Here is a 13,539-nt window from a genome sequence, read left to right as displayed (position 1 = left end):
TATTGAAGATATTTATAAAATGGCAGCTGGGAGAGGATTCAGGTTAAAAGCTTATTCTGCATCGCGTTGATGATGCTCAGTGTTCATGTTGTGCTGGGCTGAAGGGAACATGAACAGATGCTAATGAATTAGAGACCACATTACAAATTTGTGAAATACCTGATCAAGATAAATCTGAACATAGTCAGTAGCCTATATGCGACGATGCACCAGCGTTTGTGGTGACAGTTCAATTCAAGCCAACAAAAGCCATTTCCTTCTCTGACTATGCAAGAGCTATATCTGTAAACAATTGACCTAGCTGTAGCCTACAAATAGGAGGTATGGAGTCATATTCAGATCATTTTTATGCATGTTTCTGATCAAACTAATATATAGTCCTGCCTTAATGTCACTGAAAACAGCAGCATGATTTTGCAGGAGGCATGTCAAACTCTCAAACCTAGGTATGAAATCCATAATTAGCCTATATCATTATTATACATTATTTTGTTCATATCTGGACATTCTCAGTTAAAATGCTTATTTTGTGATAAATATGGCCCTGATGTCCCAGTCTAGGATGCTGCAGGGTCCACATGTCCTGGGTCATGACAAGCCTCTGATCAGACTATCATTCACGTCCTGTGTTGTGGGCACCGTCAGCCTGCCACTGCTTGGCTTAATTACCTGCATCTCCATCTCCTCCGTGTTCCATTTCCAGGACTCCACTGACACACATTGCAAGGTAATCAATCCTGTCCGTTATTAAGAATGTAGCATGCATGCAAATAAATGGGCTGACTGTCTTTTTTTTGGTGTGGGGGGGGTTTAGGTTACCAATTATCTGCCCTCCATTAGTGCCTCCATAAGCCTGAGCCCAGAGTGCCATATCTGGCGCTTCTGCATTGGCCTGCACTCTGCTCCCAGGTTCCTGGTGGCCGTGGCCTATTTTAACTTCTATAAGGGCCGCTTCTCCACAAGGTTCCTGGAGTGGCTGCTCAGCTGCCTCAACTTCATGTGTGCCATCACTGAGAACTTTGGCCTCTTGCTGCTCACCTACGTGTCATCCAATGAGACATACCGTGAGTGACCTTTGACAATTAGTCAGCTGGGAATAAATCGGCATAAGGCCTGCCCTACAGCATAATAGGCTGCTCATTTACATTTACATACAGTGGGAAGAACAAGTATTTGATACACTGCTGATTTTGCAGGTGTTCCTACTTACAAAGCATGTAGAGGTCTGTCATTTTTATCATAGGTACACTTCAACTGTGAGAGACGGAATCTAAAACAAAAATCCAGAAAATCACATTGTATGATTTTTAAGTAATTAATTAGCATTTTATTGCATGACATAAGTATTTGATCACCTACCAACCAGTAAGAATTCTGGCTCTCACAGACCTGTTTAAGAAGCCCTCCTGTTCTCCACTCATTACCTGTATTAAACTGCACCTGTTTGAACTCGTTACCTGTATAAAAGACACCTGTACACACACTCAATCAAACAGACTCCAACCTCTCCACAAAGGCCAAGACCAGGGAGCTGTGTAAGGACATCAGGGATAAAGTGTAGACCTGCACAAGGCTGGGATGGGCTACAGGACAATAGGCAAGCAGCTTGGTGAGAAGGCAAAAACTGTTGGCACAATTATTAGAAAATGGAAGAAGTTCAAGATGACGGTCAATCATCCTCGGTCTGGGGCTCCATGCAAGATCTCATCAATGATCATGGGGAAGGTGAGGGATCAGCCCAGAACTACACGGCAGGACCTGGTCAATGACCTGAAGAGAGCTGGGACCACAGTCTCAAAGTAAACCATTAGTAACGCTACGCCGTCATGGATTAAAATCCTGCAGCGCACGCAAGGTCCCCCTGCTCAAGCCAGCGCATGTCCAGGCCCGTCTGAAGTTTGCCAATGACCATCTGGATGATCCAGAGAAGGAATGGGAGAAGGTCATGTGGTCTGATGAGACAAAAATAGAGTACAACCCTAAGAACACCATCCCAACCGTGAAGCATGGAGGTGGAAACATCATTCTTTGGGGATGCTTTTCTGCAAAGGGGACAGGACGACTGCACCGTATTGAGGGGAGGATGGATGGGGCCATGTATCGCGAGATCTTGGTCAACAACCTTCTTCCCTCAGTAAGAGTATTGAAGATGGGTCGTGGCTGGGTCTTCCAGCATGACAACGACCCGAAACACACAGCCAGGGCAACTAAGGAGTGGCTCTGTAAGAAACATCTCAAGGTCCTGGAGTGGCCTAGCCAGTCTCCAGACCTGAACCCAATAGAAAATCTTTGGAGGGAGCTGAAAGTCCGTACTGCCCAGCGACAGCCCCGAAACCTGAAGGGTCTGGAGAAGGTCTGTATGGAGGAGTGGGCCAAAATCCCTGCTGCAGTGTGTGCAAACCTGGTCAAGAACTACAGGAAACGTATGATCTCTGTAATTGCAAACAAAGGTTTCTGTACCAAATATTAAGTTCTGCTTTTCTGATGTATCAAATACTTATGTCATGCAATAAAATGCAAATGAATTACTTAAAAATCATACAATGTGATTTTCTGGATTTTCTCTCACAGTTGAAGTGTACCTATGATAAAAATGACAGACATGCTTTGTAACAAAATCGGCAGTGTATCAAATACTTGTTCTCCCCACTGTATATGCTGCATGATATAAAATTATGTTTTTGAACAAATGACAGAATTTCGTTTGCCCATTTCTTGCAGTTAAAAATAAGGCCCTGAGTTTTTCCAGATACATGACCCAACCAGGAAAACTATGAACCCTAGTTATAAACCATATAACATGTATCAGTGAGTGTTATGACTAATACAATTGTACTTGTGTGCTTTTAGCTTTCATATCCTTCTTTGTCCCATAGTTGTCCATAAAGAAGGTTTTGTCCTGTTCATTGCCAGTTCTGTTATCCACATGGTGTTAACCTGTCGGCTGTGGCTGGTTATAAAGAAGTACTCACTGATTCCTGAGGTAAGGCATCGTTTCTTCCCTTCAGCCCTATACTTGATCAGCAAATGTTGAAATTGCCTGAAAGACAGAAATGTAAAGGGAAGTTAGTTGTTCAATCAACTGAATGAAGAAGTGAACTAACTATTTTGGTGGTATGATGCAGTTTCCTGGTGAAGCAGGCAGTATAGTATAGTTCCTGTTAGTAGAGGGGCTTTTGGTGACTTTGTCTGCAATGTCGACAATGTTGACACTAGAGCCCTCTAGAGTAGAAGCCAACTACTGCAGCCTGATGAAACAGCATTGTTAAGTGCAGTTCAAAGCTGTGGGGAGATTCTCAAATGGTTTAGCTTGACTCTTCGCCTCCTCTTCTCCGTCCTCTCCTTGCCACCTTTCAAAAACTGTCAAAGGTAATCGAGGAGAGTAGTGAAGGAAAGGAAACATGGAAACAAATGCACTTGTATGAAATTAAACTCTTCTTCTCCACTAGCACGTTTACAAGGGTGGAATCCTAAAATAAATGCCTAAAGTAGAACAACTTATTTTAGCTAGTTGTGTGAGACATTTTATAGATAAAAGGGTAATTCGTGTATAAAACATTTTTCTCCTTTGAGAATACAACAGCTGATTCAAAGGGGGTGCGGCAGATTTGAAAACACTTTGCACTACACATGAGTATCTTCAACTGTAGGAGGCAATTGAGGAGAGAAGCAAAGAAGAGAAGCAAAGAGAGAAGAGAAAAGTTCTCTGTTCACCTATTATTGAGTTGACACACTCGACCACTTATCGGTTTCCGGGTCACGGAGGAGAGGAGGACAGAGGAGTATAAGAGAAGACAGAATCTCCCTGTGTCCTTTCTTTTCACTCACACTGATGCCTGGTGACTGAGCCTGTAGTGCTCCAGGATATTGTATTTACCCATGTCAATCGTTATAGCTATATCTTATTTATTTAGTCTCTCATTTTAAGTTGTCACTATATGGTTGAGGGACTTGAAGCGCTGTTATTCTGTGTTAGGACTCTAGGAGAAATAGCAGCATGTTGATCCCAACCAGATCGGTGGTATAGGCTGTTACTGAGGGTTTGATCAGTCAGACTTGGAAGAAGCCTCTGGCTGTGTTTACACTGTCAGTGCCTCTGTGGGTCAGTGCCTCTGTGGGCCTCTGTTTTGGAGGAACAGCTGTTTCCTGACCCAGTCTGGGGCTGTGACCAACACACCCCTTCACACAACTCATTGGGAGTGTAGGCTGTCATGTGCACCACACATGCACACACGCAGAGATTGTAGCAAGCACAAACACATTAACCGTGCTCTAACTTGGCTTGCACACTTACATTGGCACATAATGTATTCATTGCATATGGCATATACAGTGCCTTGCGAAAGTATTCGGCCCCCTTGAACTTTGCGACCTTTTGCCACATTTCAGGCTTCAAACATAAAGATATAAAACTGTATTTTTTTGTGAAGAATCAACAACAAGTGGGACACAATCATGAAGTGGAACAACATTTATTGGATATTTCAAACTTTTTTAACAAATCAAAAACGGAAAAATTGGGCGTGCAAAATTATTCAGCCCCCTTAAGTTAATACTTTGTAGCGCCACCTTTTGCTGCGATTACAGCTGTAAGTCGCTTGGGGTATGTCTCTATCAGTTTTGCACATCGAGAGACTGAAATTTTTTCCCATTCCTCCTTGCAAAACAGCTCGAGCTCAGTGAGGTTGGATGGAGAGCATTTGTGAACAGCAGTTTTCAGTTCTTTCCACAGATTCTCGATTGGATTCAGGTCTGGACTTTGACTTGGCCATTCTAACACCTGGATATGTTTATTTTTGAACCATTCCATTGTAGATTTTGCTTTATGTTTTGGATCATTGTCTTGTTGGAAGACAAATCTCCGTCCCAGTCTCAGGTCTTTTACAGACTCCATCAGGTTTTCTTCCAGAATGGTCCTGTATTTGGCTCCATCCATCTTCCCATCAATTTTAACCATCTTCCCTGTCCCTGCTGAAGAAAAGCAGGCCCAAACCATGATGCTGCCACCACCATGTTTGACAGTGGGGATGGTGTGTTCAGGGTGTTTCTTTTACGCCAAACATAACGTTTTGCATTGTTGCCAAAAAGTTCAATTTTGGTTTCATCTGACCAGAGCACCTTCTTCCACATGTTTGGTGTGTCTCCCAGGTGGCTTGTGGAAAACTTTAAACAACACTTTTTATGGATATCTTTAAGAAATGGCTTTCTTCTTGCCACTCTTCCATAAAGGCCAGATTTGTGCAATATACGACTGATTGTTGTCCTATGGACAGAGTCTCCCACCTCAGCTGTAGATCTCTACAGTTCATCCAGAGTGATCTCTTGGCTGCATCTCTGATCAGTCTTCTCCTTGTATGAGCTGAAAGTTTAGAGGGACGGCCAGGTCTTGGTAGATTTGCAGTGGTCTGATACTCCTTCCATTTCAATATTATCGCTTGCACAGTGCTCCTTGGGATGTTTAAAGCTTGGGAAATCTTTTTGTATCCAAATCCGGCTTTAAACTTCTTCACAACAGTATCTCGGACCTGCCTGGTGTGTTCCTTGTTCTTCATGATGCTCTCTGCGCTTTTAACGGACCTCTGAGACTATCACAGTGCAGGTGCATTTATACGGAGACTTGATTACACACAAGTGGATTGTATTTATCATCATTAGTCATTTAGGTCAACATTGGATCATTCAGAGATCCTCACTGAACTTCTGGAGATAGTTTGCTGCACTGAAAGTAAAGGGGCTGAATAATTTTGCACGCCCAATTTTTCAGTTTTTGATTTGTTAAAAAAGTTTGAAATATCCAATAAATGTCGTTCCACTTCATGATTGTGTCCCACTTGTTGTTGATTCTTCACAAAAAAAATACAGTTTTATATCTTTATGTTTGAAGCCTGAAATGTGGCAAAAGGTCGCAAAGTTCAAGGGGGCAGAATACTTTCGCAAGGCACTGTACTTGCCTAGCCTGAGTACCAGTATCTTTATCTTACATTCCACTCATTGTCAATGCCAAAGAGACTGACTTTCTGCCATCTTAAACAGAACAGAGGAGCTTATCCTGGTTGATAACCCTCACAGTTATCTTCCAATCGCAACGATTTTCCAAATATTGGAACTCGTGTATCACTTTTTTTCTCCACGGAACATGTTAGTAGTTATTTTTTTGTCCAGACAAAACAAGTCTGTCAAAACTTGCTTGTTCACATCTAAATTCTCAAACAAAATACATACTGTAGCTACTTCAATTCCAAACACAAAACCTCTTTGCGTTGATATTAAGCTTCAACATACAAAAACTTGCTTAGATAACGGCAAAATATTTGTTTTTGATTCTAATTATATATTTTTTGAGGATCCACATGTTATCCATTTAAGATATCTATACTAAATATATTCACGTCACCAAATGATTGTTTTAAACACACTGCTTTGCAATGAAGGTCTACAGTGGACTCAGCAGCACTCTGTAGTGTAGCACCATGGTGTAGCCGGAGGACAGCTAGCTTCTGTCCTCCTCTGAGTACATAGACTTCAATACAAAACCTAGGAGGCTCATGGTTCTCTCCCCCTTCCATAGACTTACACAGTAATTATGACTACTTCCGGAGGACGTCCTCCTACCTATCAGAGCTCTTGCAGGATGAACTGACATGTTGTCCACCCAATCAAAAGACCCGCGAATGAATCTAGTACTAAAAGCTACAGCTAGCTAGCACTGCAGTGCATAAAATGTGATGAGTAGTCGACTCAAAGAGAGAGAAAGACAATAGTTGAACAATTTTGAACAAATTAATTTCTTCCAAAATTAAGGAGAAGAGAGAGAGAGAGAGAGATTTGGATGTATTTTGTTTTTCTTTCACTTATCTAGTAATGCAGTTAGCTTAGCCTACTCAAAAACAGAAATTAATGCTATGTTAGCTAGCTGGCTATGGCTATCCAACACTGGAACTCTTCCAAGTCAAGGCAAGCTTTTGATTTGTATTAATTTATTGCCACCGACTGTGTAACTGCTAAACTGCTGTCGGACTTTACATTGTACTGCATGATTCTAGCGGGTTTACTAACGATTTAGTTCTAGTACCTATGATGACTAAGACTTGACAACGATCTAGGCTGTGTGTAACATTAGGGGCGGCAGGGTAGCCTAGTGGTTAAAGTGTTGGACGGAAGGTTGCAAGTTCAAACCCCCAATCTGACATGGTACAAACCTGTCGTTCTGCCCCTGAACAGGCAGTTAACCCACTGTTCCTAGGCCGTCATTGAAAATAAGAATTTGTTCTTAACTGACTTGCCTAGTTAAATAAAGGTAAAATAAAAAAATTAATTAGCGGGCATGATATGAAGGTTTGGCTTTTTCGCCTGGTCACAGACAGCTGATGTGTTATGCACTGAAGTCCCCAAACGAAAGGAAAAGGTGAGAGGAGGAGAGCGCGTAGATAGTTGCAAGAAGTAACTATGTATATATGTATAGAATGAGCAAAGTGATCATGCTGTTTGTATGTGGCTGCTATGAAATTGAACTGTATTTGCATGTGCTCAGGGGTGTATTCATTCTGCCGATTCTGTTGGAAGCAAACGTAACGAAACGGGATAAAATGACCAATGAGGTATTGAATGTGTCACTGTCTGTCACCTTGATTACTCTAATTACTCTAGACCTGTGCACCGACATGTAGTAGCCTAAACCTGTCGATGTTACATTGAGCTGGGTGAATGGAATTTGAATGACAATCGTCCAATAAGCTGTAATAGAAATACATCTTCCCTGATCATGAACGGCACCGACCGCCACTGACATGCAGTAGTATTAGGCTGCCACTCTGTCATACCATTTTTATGGGCAATTGCCGTTTGGATATTGATTTGATATGGGGCTTGTAATCGTGTGTCATGATAATCTATTGTGGGCATTTAAGGGTGGGACCAGTAAATAGAGAACATGCTTTTGCTTGAGACACATGCTGCCAGTGATCTGCAGTATAAATAGTATTTGTGGAAGGATGTGGCTGAAACAGTTTTTACACCAGCTGCAATGTGTTACTGATGTCTCATCTCAAGAGTTTCTCAGATGGGGCTTGATTAAGCCTGCTCATTGTGTTCCTCAACCTAGATAAATTAAATGTTTTTAATTGTTAAATTTATAAAGTAGGCCATTGCATTCACATAGTACAAATACACCGTAGTTAAGTACACAATGTCATTTTTTAGTATTGCAATCTTTCTCTATCAAATCGCTCTTTCTTTTTTTATAAACAGGACGTGAAATCTTTCCACTGGAAAATCCGCTGCTTGATCCTCAACATCGCTTTCTGCTGCTTGGCTGCTTACTTTTACTGGAAACACAACATGTACTGTGAACAAGGGAGTAAGTATATTGTACCATCAGAATGTTAAAGGGCATGAGCAGTCATTCTGAAAAGTACTTTTTCTCTCATGGCTAACTACCATGAAGTTTGAAAAGACAGGCTGAGTGGGTGGGGAGATTATATTCATGAGCTCGCATTGACTGACAGCTCTTTGAAACGCCGATGTTAAGCAACTTTGATGCAGTGACCAGTGTTGCAGTAAAATCATCTAAAGGAAATTTGGTGATGCACAAAGTAACTCAAACATCATTGAAGTTGCATCAATGATATCCTTGTTACAGTTGGAAGTCGGAAGTTTACAAACACTTAAAACTCATTTTTCAGCCACTCAACAAATTTCTTGTTAACATTCTACAGTTTTGCAAGTTGGTTAGGACATCTACTTTGTGCATGACACAAGTCATTTTTCCAACAGTTGTTTACAGACAGATTATTTCACTTATAATTCACTGTATCACACTTTCAGTCGGTCAGAAGTTTACATACATTAAGTTGACTGTGCCTTTAAACAGCTTGGAAAATTCCAGAAAATGATGTCATGGCTTTAGAAGCTTATGATAGGCTAATTGACATCAGTTGAGTCAATTGGAGGTGTACCTGTGGATGTGTTTCAAGGCCAAACTTCAAACTCATGGCCTCTTTGCTTGACAACATGAGAAAATCAAAAGAAATCATCAAGACCTCAGAAAAAAATTTAGACTTCCACAAGTCTGGTTCATCCTTGGGAGCATTTTCCAAATGCCTGAAGGTACCACGTTCATCTGTACAAACAGTAGTACGCAAGTATAAACACCATGGGACCATGCAGCCGTCATACCGCTCAGGAAGGAGACGTGTTCAGTCTCCTAGAGGTGAACGTGCTTTGGTGAGAAAAGTGCAAATCAATCCCAGAACAACAGCAAAGGACCTTGATGCTAGAGGAAACAGGTACAAAAGTATCTATATCCACAGTTAAACGAGTTCTATATTGACATAACCTGAAAGGCCGCTCAGCAAGGAAGAAGCCACTGCTCCAAACCTCCATAAAAAAGCCAGACTACGGTTTTAACTGCACATGGGGACAGTACTTTTTTGGAGAAATGTCCTCTGGTCTGATGGAGGAAAAAGGGGGACGCTTGCAAGCCGAAGAACACCATCCCAACCGTGAAGCACAGGGGTGGCAGCATCATGTTGTGGGGGTGCTTTACTGCAGGAGGGACTGGTGCACTTCTCAAAATAGATGGCGTCATGAGGCATGAAAATGATGTGGATATATTGAAGCAACATCTCAAGACATCAGTTAGGAAGTTAAAGCTTGGTCACAAATGGGTCCTCTAAATGGACAATGACCCCAAGCATACTTCCAAAGTTGTGGCAAAATGGCTTAAGGACAACAAGTCAAGGTATTGGAGTGGCCATCACAAAGCCCTGACCTCAATCCCATAGGACATTTGTGGGCAGAACTGTAAAAGCGTGTGCGAGCAAGGAGGCCTACAAACCTGACTCAGTTACACCAGCTCTGTCAGGAGGAAGGGGCCAAAATTCACCCAACTTATTTTGGGAAGCTTGTAGAAGGCTACCCGAAACGTTTGACCCAAGTGATATAATTTAAAGGGTGTGCAAAGCTGTCATCAAGGCAAAGGGTGGCTATTTGAAGAATCTCAAATATATAATTTGTTTGGATTTGTTTAACACTTTTTTGCTTACTACATGATTCCATATGTGTTATTTCATAGTGTTGATGTCTTCACTATTATTCTACAATGTAGAAAATTTTAAAAATAAAGAAAAACCCTTGAATGAGTAGCTGTTCTAAAACTTTTGACCAGTGGTATAAATGTATATATATAAATATATATATATGTGTGTATATGTATATATACACCATTTGGCGGGGCTCTTGGGATGCAGATCACAGCAGCACTGACCCGTGTGTTGACCTGACAACTGTGTCTGTGTTTTGACCGACCCATTCCCACCTTTTGTTCCATGCTGGCTGAACACCTAGCTAGCCAGTAACACAGCAGCACTGACCCATGTGTTGACCTGACAACTGTGTCTGTGTTTTGACCGACCCATTCCCACCTTTTGTTCCATGCAGGCTGAACACCTAGCTAGCCAGTAACACAGCAGCACTGACCCATGTGTTGACCTGACAACTGTGTCTGTGTTTTGACCGACCCATTCCCACCTTTTGTTCCATGCTGGCTGAACACCTAGCTAGCCAGTAACACAGCAGCACTGACCCATGTGTTGACCTGACAACTGTGTCTGTGTTTTGACCGACCCATTCCCACCTTTTGTTCCATGCTGGCTGAACACCTAGCTAGCCAGTAACACAGCAGCACTGACCCATGTGTTGACCTGACAACTGTGTCTGTGTTTTGACCGACCCATTCCCACCTTTTGTTCCATGCTGGCTGAACACCTAGCTAGCCAGTAACACAGCAGCACTGACCCATGTGTTGACCTGACAACTGTGTCTGTGTTTTGACCGACCCATTCCCACCTTTTGTTCCATGCTGGCTGAACACCTAGCTAGCCAGTAACACAGCAGCACTGACCCATGTGTTGACCTCTCAACTGTGTCTGTGTTTTGACCGACCCATTCCCACCTTTTGTTCCATGCTGGCTGAACACCTAGCTAGCCAGTAACACAGCAGCACTGACCCATGTGTTGACCTGACAACTGTGTCTGTGTTTTGACCGACCCATTCCCACCTTTTGTTCCATGCTGGCTGAACACCTAGCTAGCCAGTAACACAGCAGCACTGACCCATGTGTTGACCTCTCAACTGTGTCTGTGTTTTGACCGACCCATTCCCACCTTTTGTTCCATGCTGGCTGAACACCTAGCTAGCCAGTAACACAGCAGCACTGACCCATGTGTTGACCTGACAACTGTGTCTGTGTTTTGACCGACCCATTCCCACCTTTTGTTCCATGCTGGCTGAACACCTAGCTAGCCAGTAACACAGCAGCACTGACCCATGTGTTGACCTGACAACTGTGTCTGTGTTTTGACCGACCCATTCCCACCTTTTGTTCCATGCTGGCTGAACACCTAGCTAGCCAGTAACACAGCAGCACTGACCCATGTGTTGACCTGACAACTGTGTCTGTGTTTTGACCGACCCATTCCCACCTTTTGTTCCATGCTGGCTGAACACCTAGCTAGCCAGTAACACAGCAGCACTGACCCATGTGTTGACCTGACAACTGACCCATTCCCACCTTTTGTCTGTGAACACCTAGCTAGCCAGTAACACAGCAGCACTGACCCATGTGTTGACCCAACTGTGTCTGTGTTTTGACCGACCCATTCCCACCTTTTGTTCCATGCTGGCTGAACACCTAGCTAGCCAGTAACTGCTGACACAGATGAAAGGGGAAACATATACGTATCGTTGCCATAGATGAATAGGGTCAACTTTTAATTTGCTGACAACCTTCAGTAAAAATTTTGGCATTAGTAGAATAGCTATCTAGCTATATAAACAACGCCTCTCTGCAAACACAAACACGGCTTCTCCGATGTTGGTTACAAGGCGGTACTTATTTAAATAATGAAAGTTTAGGTGATGTCACCTTGTCCCCTGAATAATGAATCCTAGTGCTTTACATGGGGGAGGGGACCAGTAACTTTGTGATCAAACGTTATCAATGAAGAAGTAAGTCATTTTTCATACTTTCATCTGGTTTCCTTCAGATATCAGCAATTTTCATGAAAAACATTATTTTGACTGTTCATAACCTTTAAGCATTATATGATACAAAAGTATATTTTAATTTGACATTGTTTGTTAAAGAGTTCATAAAAGTCTCCTGTCTTTCCTAACCTCCACAGGCTACACCTTTTTTGCCCTCTTTGAGTATTGTGTGGTGTTCTCCAACATGGCCTTCCACCTAACAGCCTTCTGGGACTTTAAGAGCAGAGAGATGGTGGTCATCTCACCAGAGGAGGGTAAAGACTTCTGACTGGGAAACAGAGGGTCAGGTGACAGGTGTTCAACCACTCAGAACACACCTAGCGGAGATGATGCTGTTGCAGAGAAGGAGGAGCAGGAAGAGAGCGCCTTCTTCCATATATTTACATGATGGCGGATGTCATGACTGTAAATAATCACTTTATTTATCTGGACTGTTCAACCTGAAAGTCAATCCTACTGTACCAATATTTTGATAGAGTTGATATTAACGTACTGTATGATAAAAGACAGACTTAGTCCTCTATGATTTGGGACAGTGGGGCAACTTCGACTTGATCACCTTGACTTAAGAGTATGTCCTTCTTTAGTCATGCTCACGTGTCTATGACTTATCACTTGTGAAATTCGGGAAATGCTGACTGTTGCCAATGATGTGATCTGAAGAGAGTGTCTTCAGCTCTTTGTAGAACGTATTTTTAAATGCATCAAGAACTGTGGATAAACGCAACCATGATTTTGTATATTCTCAAGTAGAGAGAGACATCTGAAAGGTATTAATAATCTAATAGTGATTTTTTTTTGTGTAAACATTAAGCTTCATTAAACAATTATTTCAGAACTTTTTAGTTATTTACCATAACATGCTTATTCTTAGTGAGTCAGTCAGTCAGTGAGGTCCACAACCTAAATTAAGGAAGTTACAAATAAATGTTCTTCCTCGTTTGTAAAGACAGAGAGAGGGACAGAGAGAGAGAGAGAGAGACAGAGAGAGACAGAGAGAGAGAGAGACAGATATATATTATCTACCTCACTTGCTTTGGCAATGTTAACACGTTTCCCATGCCAATAAAGCACTTGAATTGAAATTGAATTGAATTGAGAGAGAGAGACAGAGAGAGTGAGAGAGACAGAGCGAGTGAGAGAGACAGAGAGAGACATAGAGAGAGACAGTGAGAGAGAGACAGAGAGATAGAGAGAGACAGAGAGAGAGAGAGAGAGAGAGAGACAGAGAGAGACAGAGAGAGAGAGAGACAGAGAGAGAGAGACAGAGAGACACGGAGAGAGAGAGAGAGAGAGAGAGAGACAGAGAGAGACAGAGAGAGAGAGAGAGAGAGAGAATGAGATGGAGAGGCAGATCCAGATAGTACTAGAGTGGGTGTTGTATACAGTCACATACAGTATATACTGTACTAAAACAGTAAGGACATCTATCTGTATGTCCCTCCACTGCTCTCACACAAAGAAGTGTCTGTTATCCAGCAGGCAGAGCAAAG

The 13,539-nt window shown here is 42.3% G+C and overlaps 1 protein-coding gene across 2 annotated transcripts; it reads left to right on the top strand.

The window, feature by feature from the left end:
- Positions 1-256: 256 nt before the first annotated feature.
- LOC139382810 (post-GPI attachment to proteins factor 2-like) lies at positions 257-12,684 on the top strand. Of its 2 annotated transcripts, XM_071127028.1 has the most exons (6): positions 257-321; positions 562-727; positions 815-1,064; positions 2,877-2,983; positions 8,248-8,356; positions 12,184-12,684. In XM_071127028.1, exons 2-6 carry the CDS (start codon positions 563-565, stop codon positions 12,312-12,314), a joined length of 762 nt encoding a protein of 253 aa, XP_070983129.1. In that variant the 5' UTR covers positions 257-321; position 562; the 3' UTR covers positions 12,315-12,684. The 2 variants fall into 2 exon arrangements, with proteins under 2 accessions (XP_070983129.1, XP_070983128.1); XM_071127027.1 differs by lacking the exon at positions 257-321 and having other exon boundaries at positions 539-727.
- The last annotated feature ends 855 nt before the right edge of the window (positions 12,685-13,539 follow it).

The sequence above is a fragment of the Oncorhynchus clarkii genome, chromosome 24 (assembly GCF_045791955.1).
Source record: "Oncorhynchus clarkii lewisi isolate Uvic-CL-2024 chromosome 24, UVic_Ocla_1.0, whole genome shotgun sequence".
NCBI lineage: Eukaryota > Metazoa > Chordata > Actinopteri > Salmoniformes > Salmonidae > Oncorhynchus > Oncorhynchus clarkii.
The sequence above is the reverse complement of the archived record's forward strand: the minus strand, read 5'-3'. Positions and strand labels throughout refer to the sequence as shown.

Coding starts and splice junctions, on each gene's coding strand:
- LOC139382810 (XM_071127027.1), top strand. CDS start 539: ATGGCCCTGATGTCCCAGTCTAGGATGCTGCAGGGTCCACATGTCCTG. Junction 1,065..2,876: donor GTCATCCAATGAGACATACC/GTGAGTGACCTT, acceptor TTTGTCCCATAG/TTGTCCATAAAGAAGGTTTT. Junction 2,984..8,247: donor AGTACTCACTGATTCCTGAG/GTAAGGCATCGT, acceptor TTTTATAAACAG/GACGTGAAATCTTTCCACTG.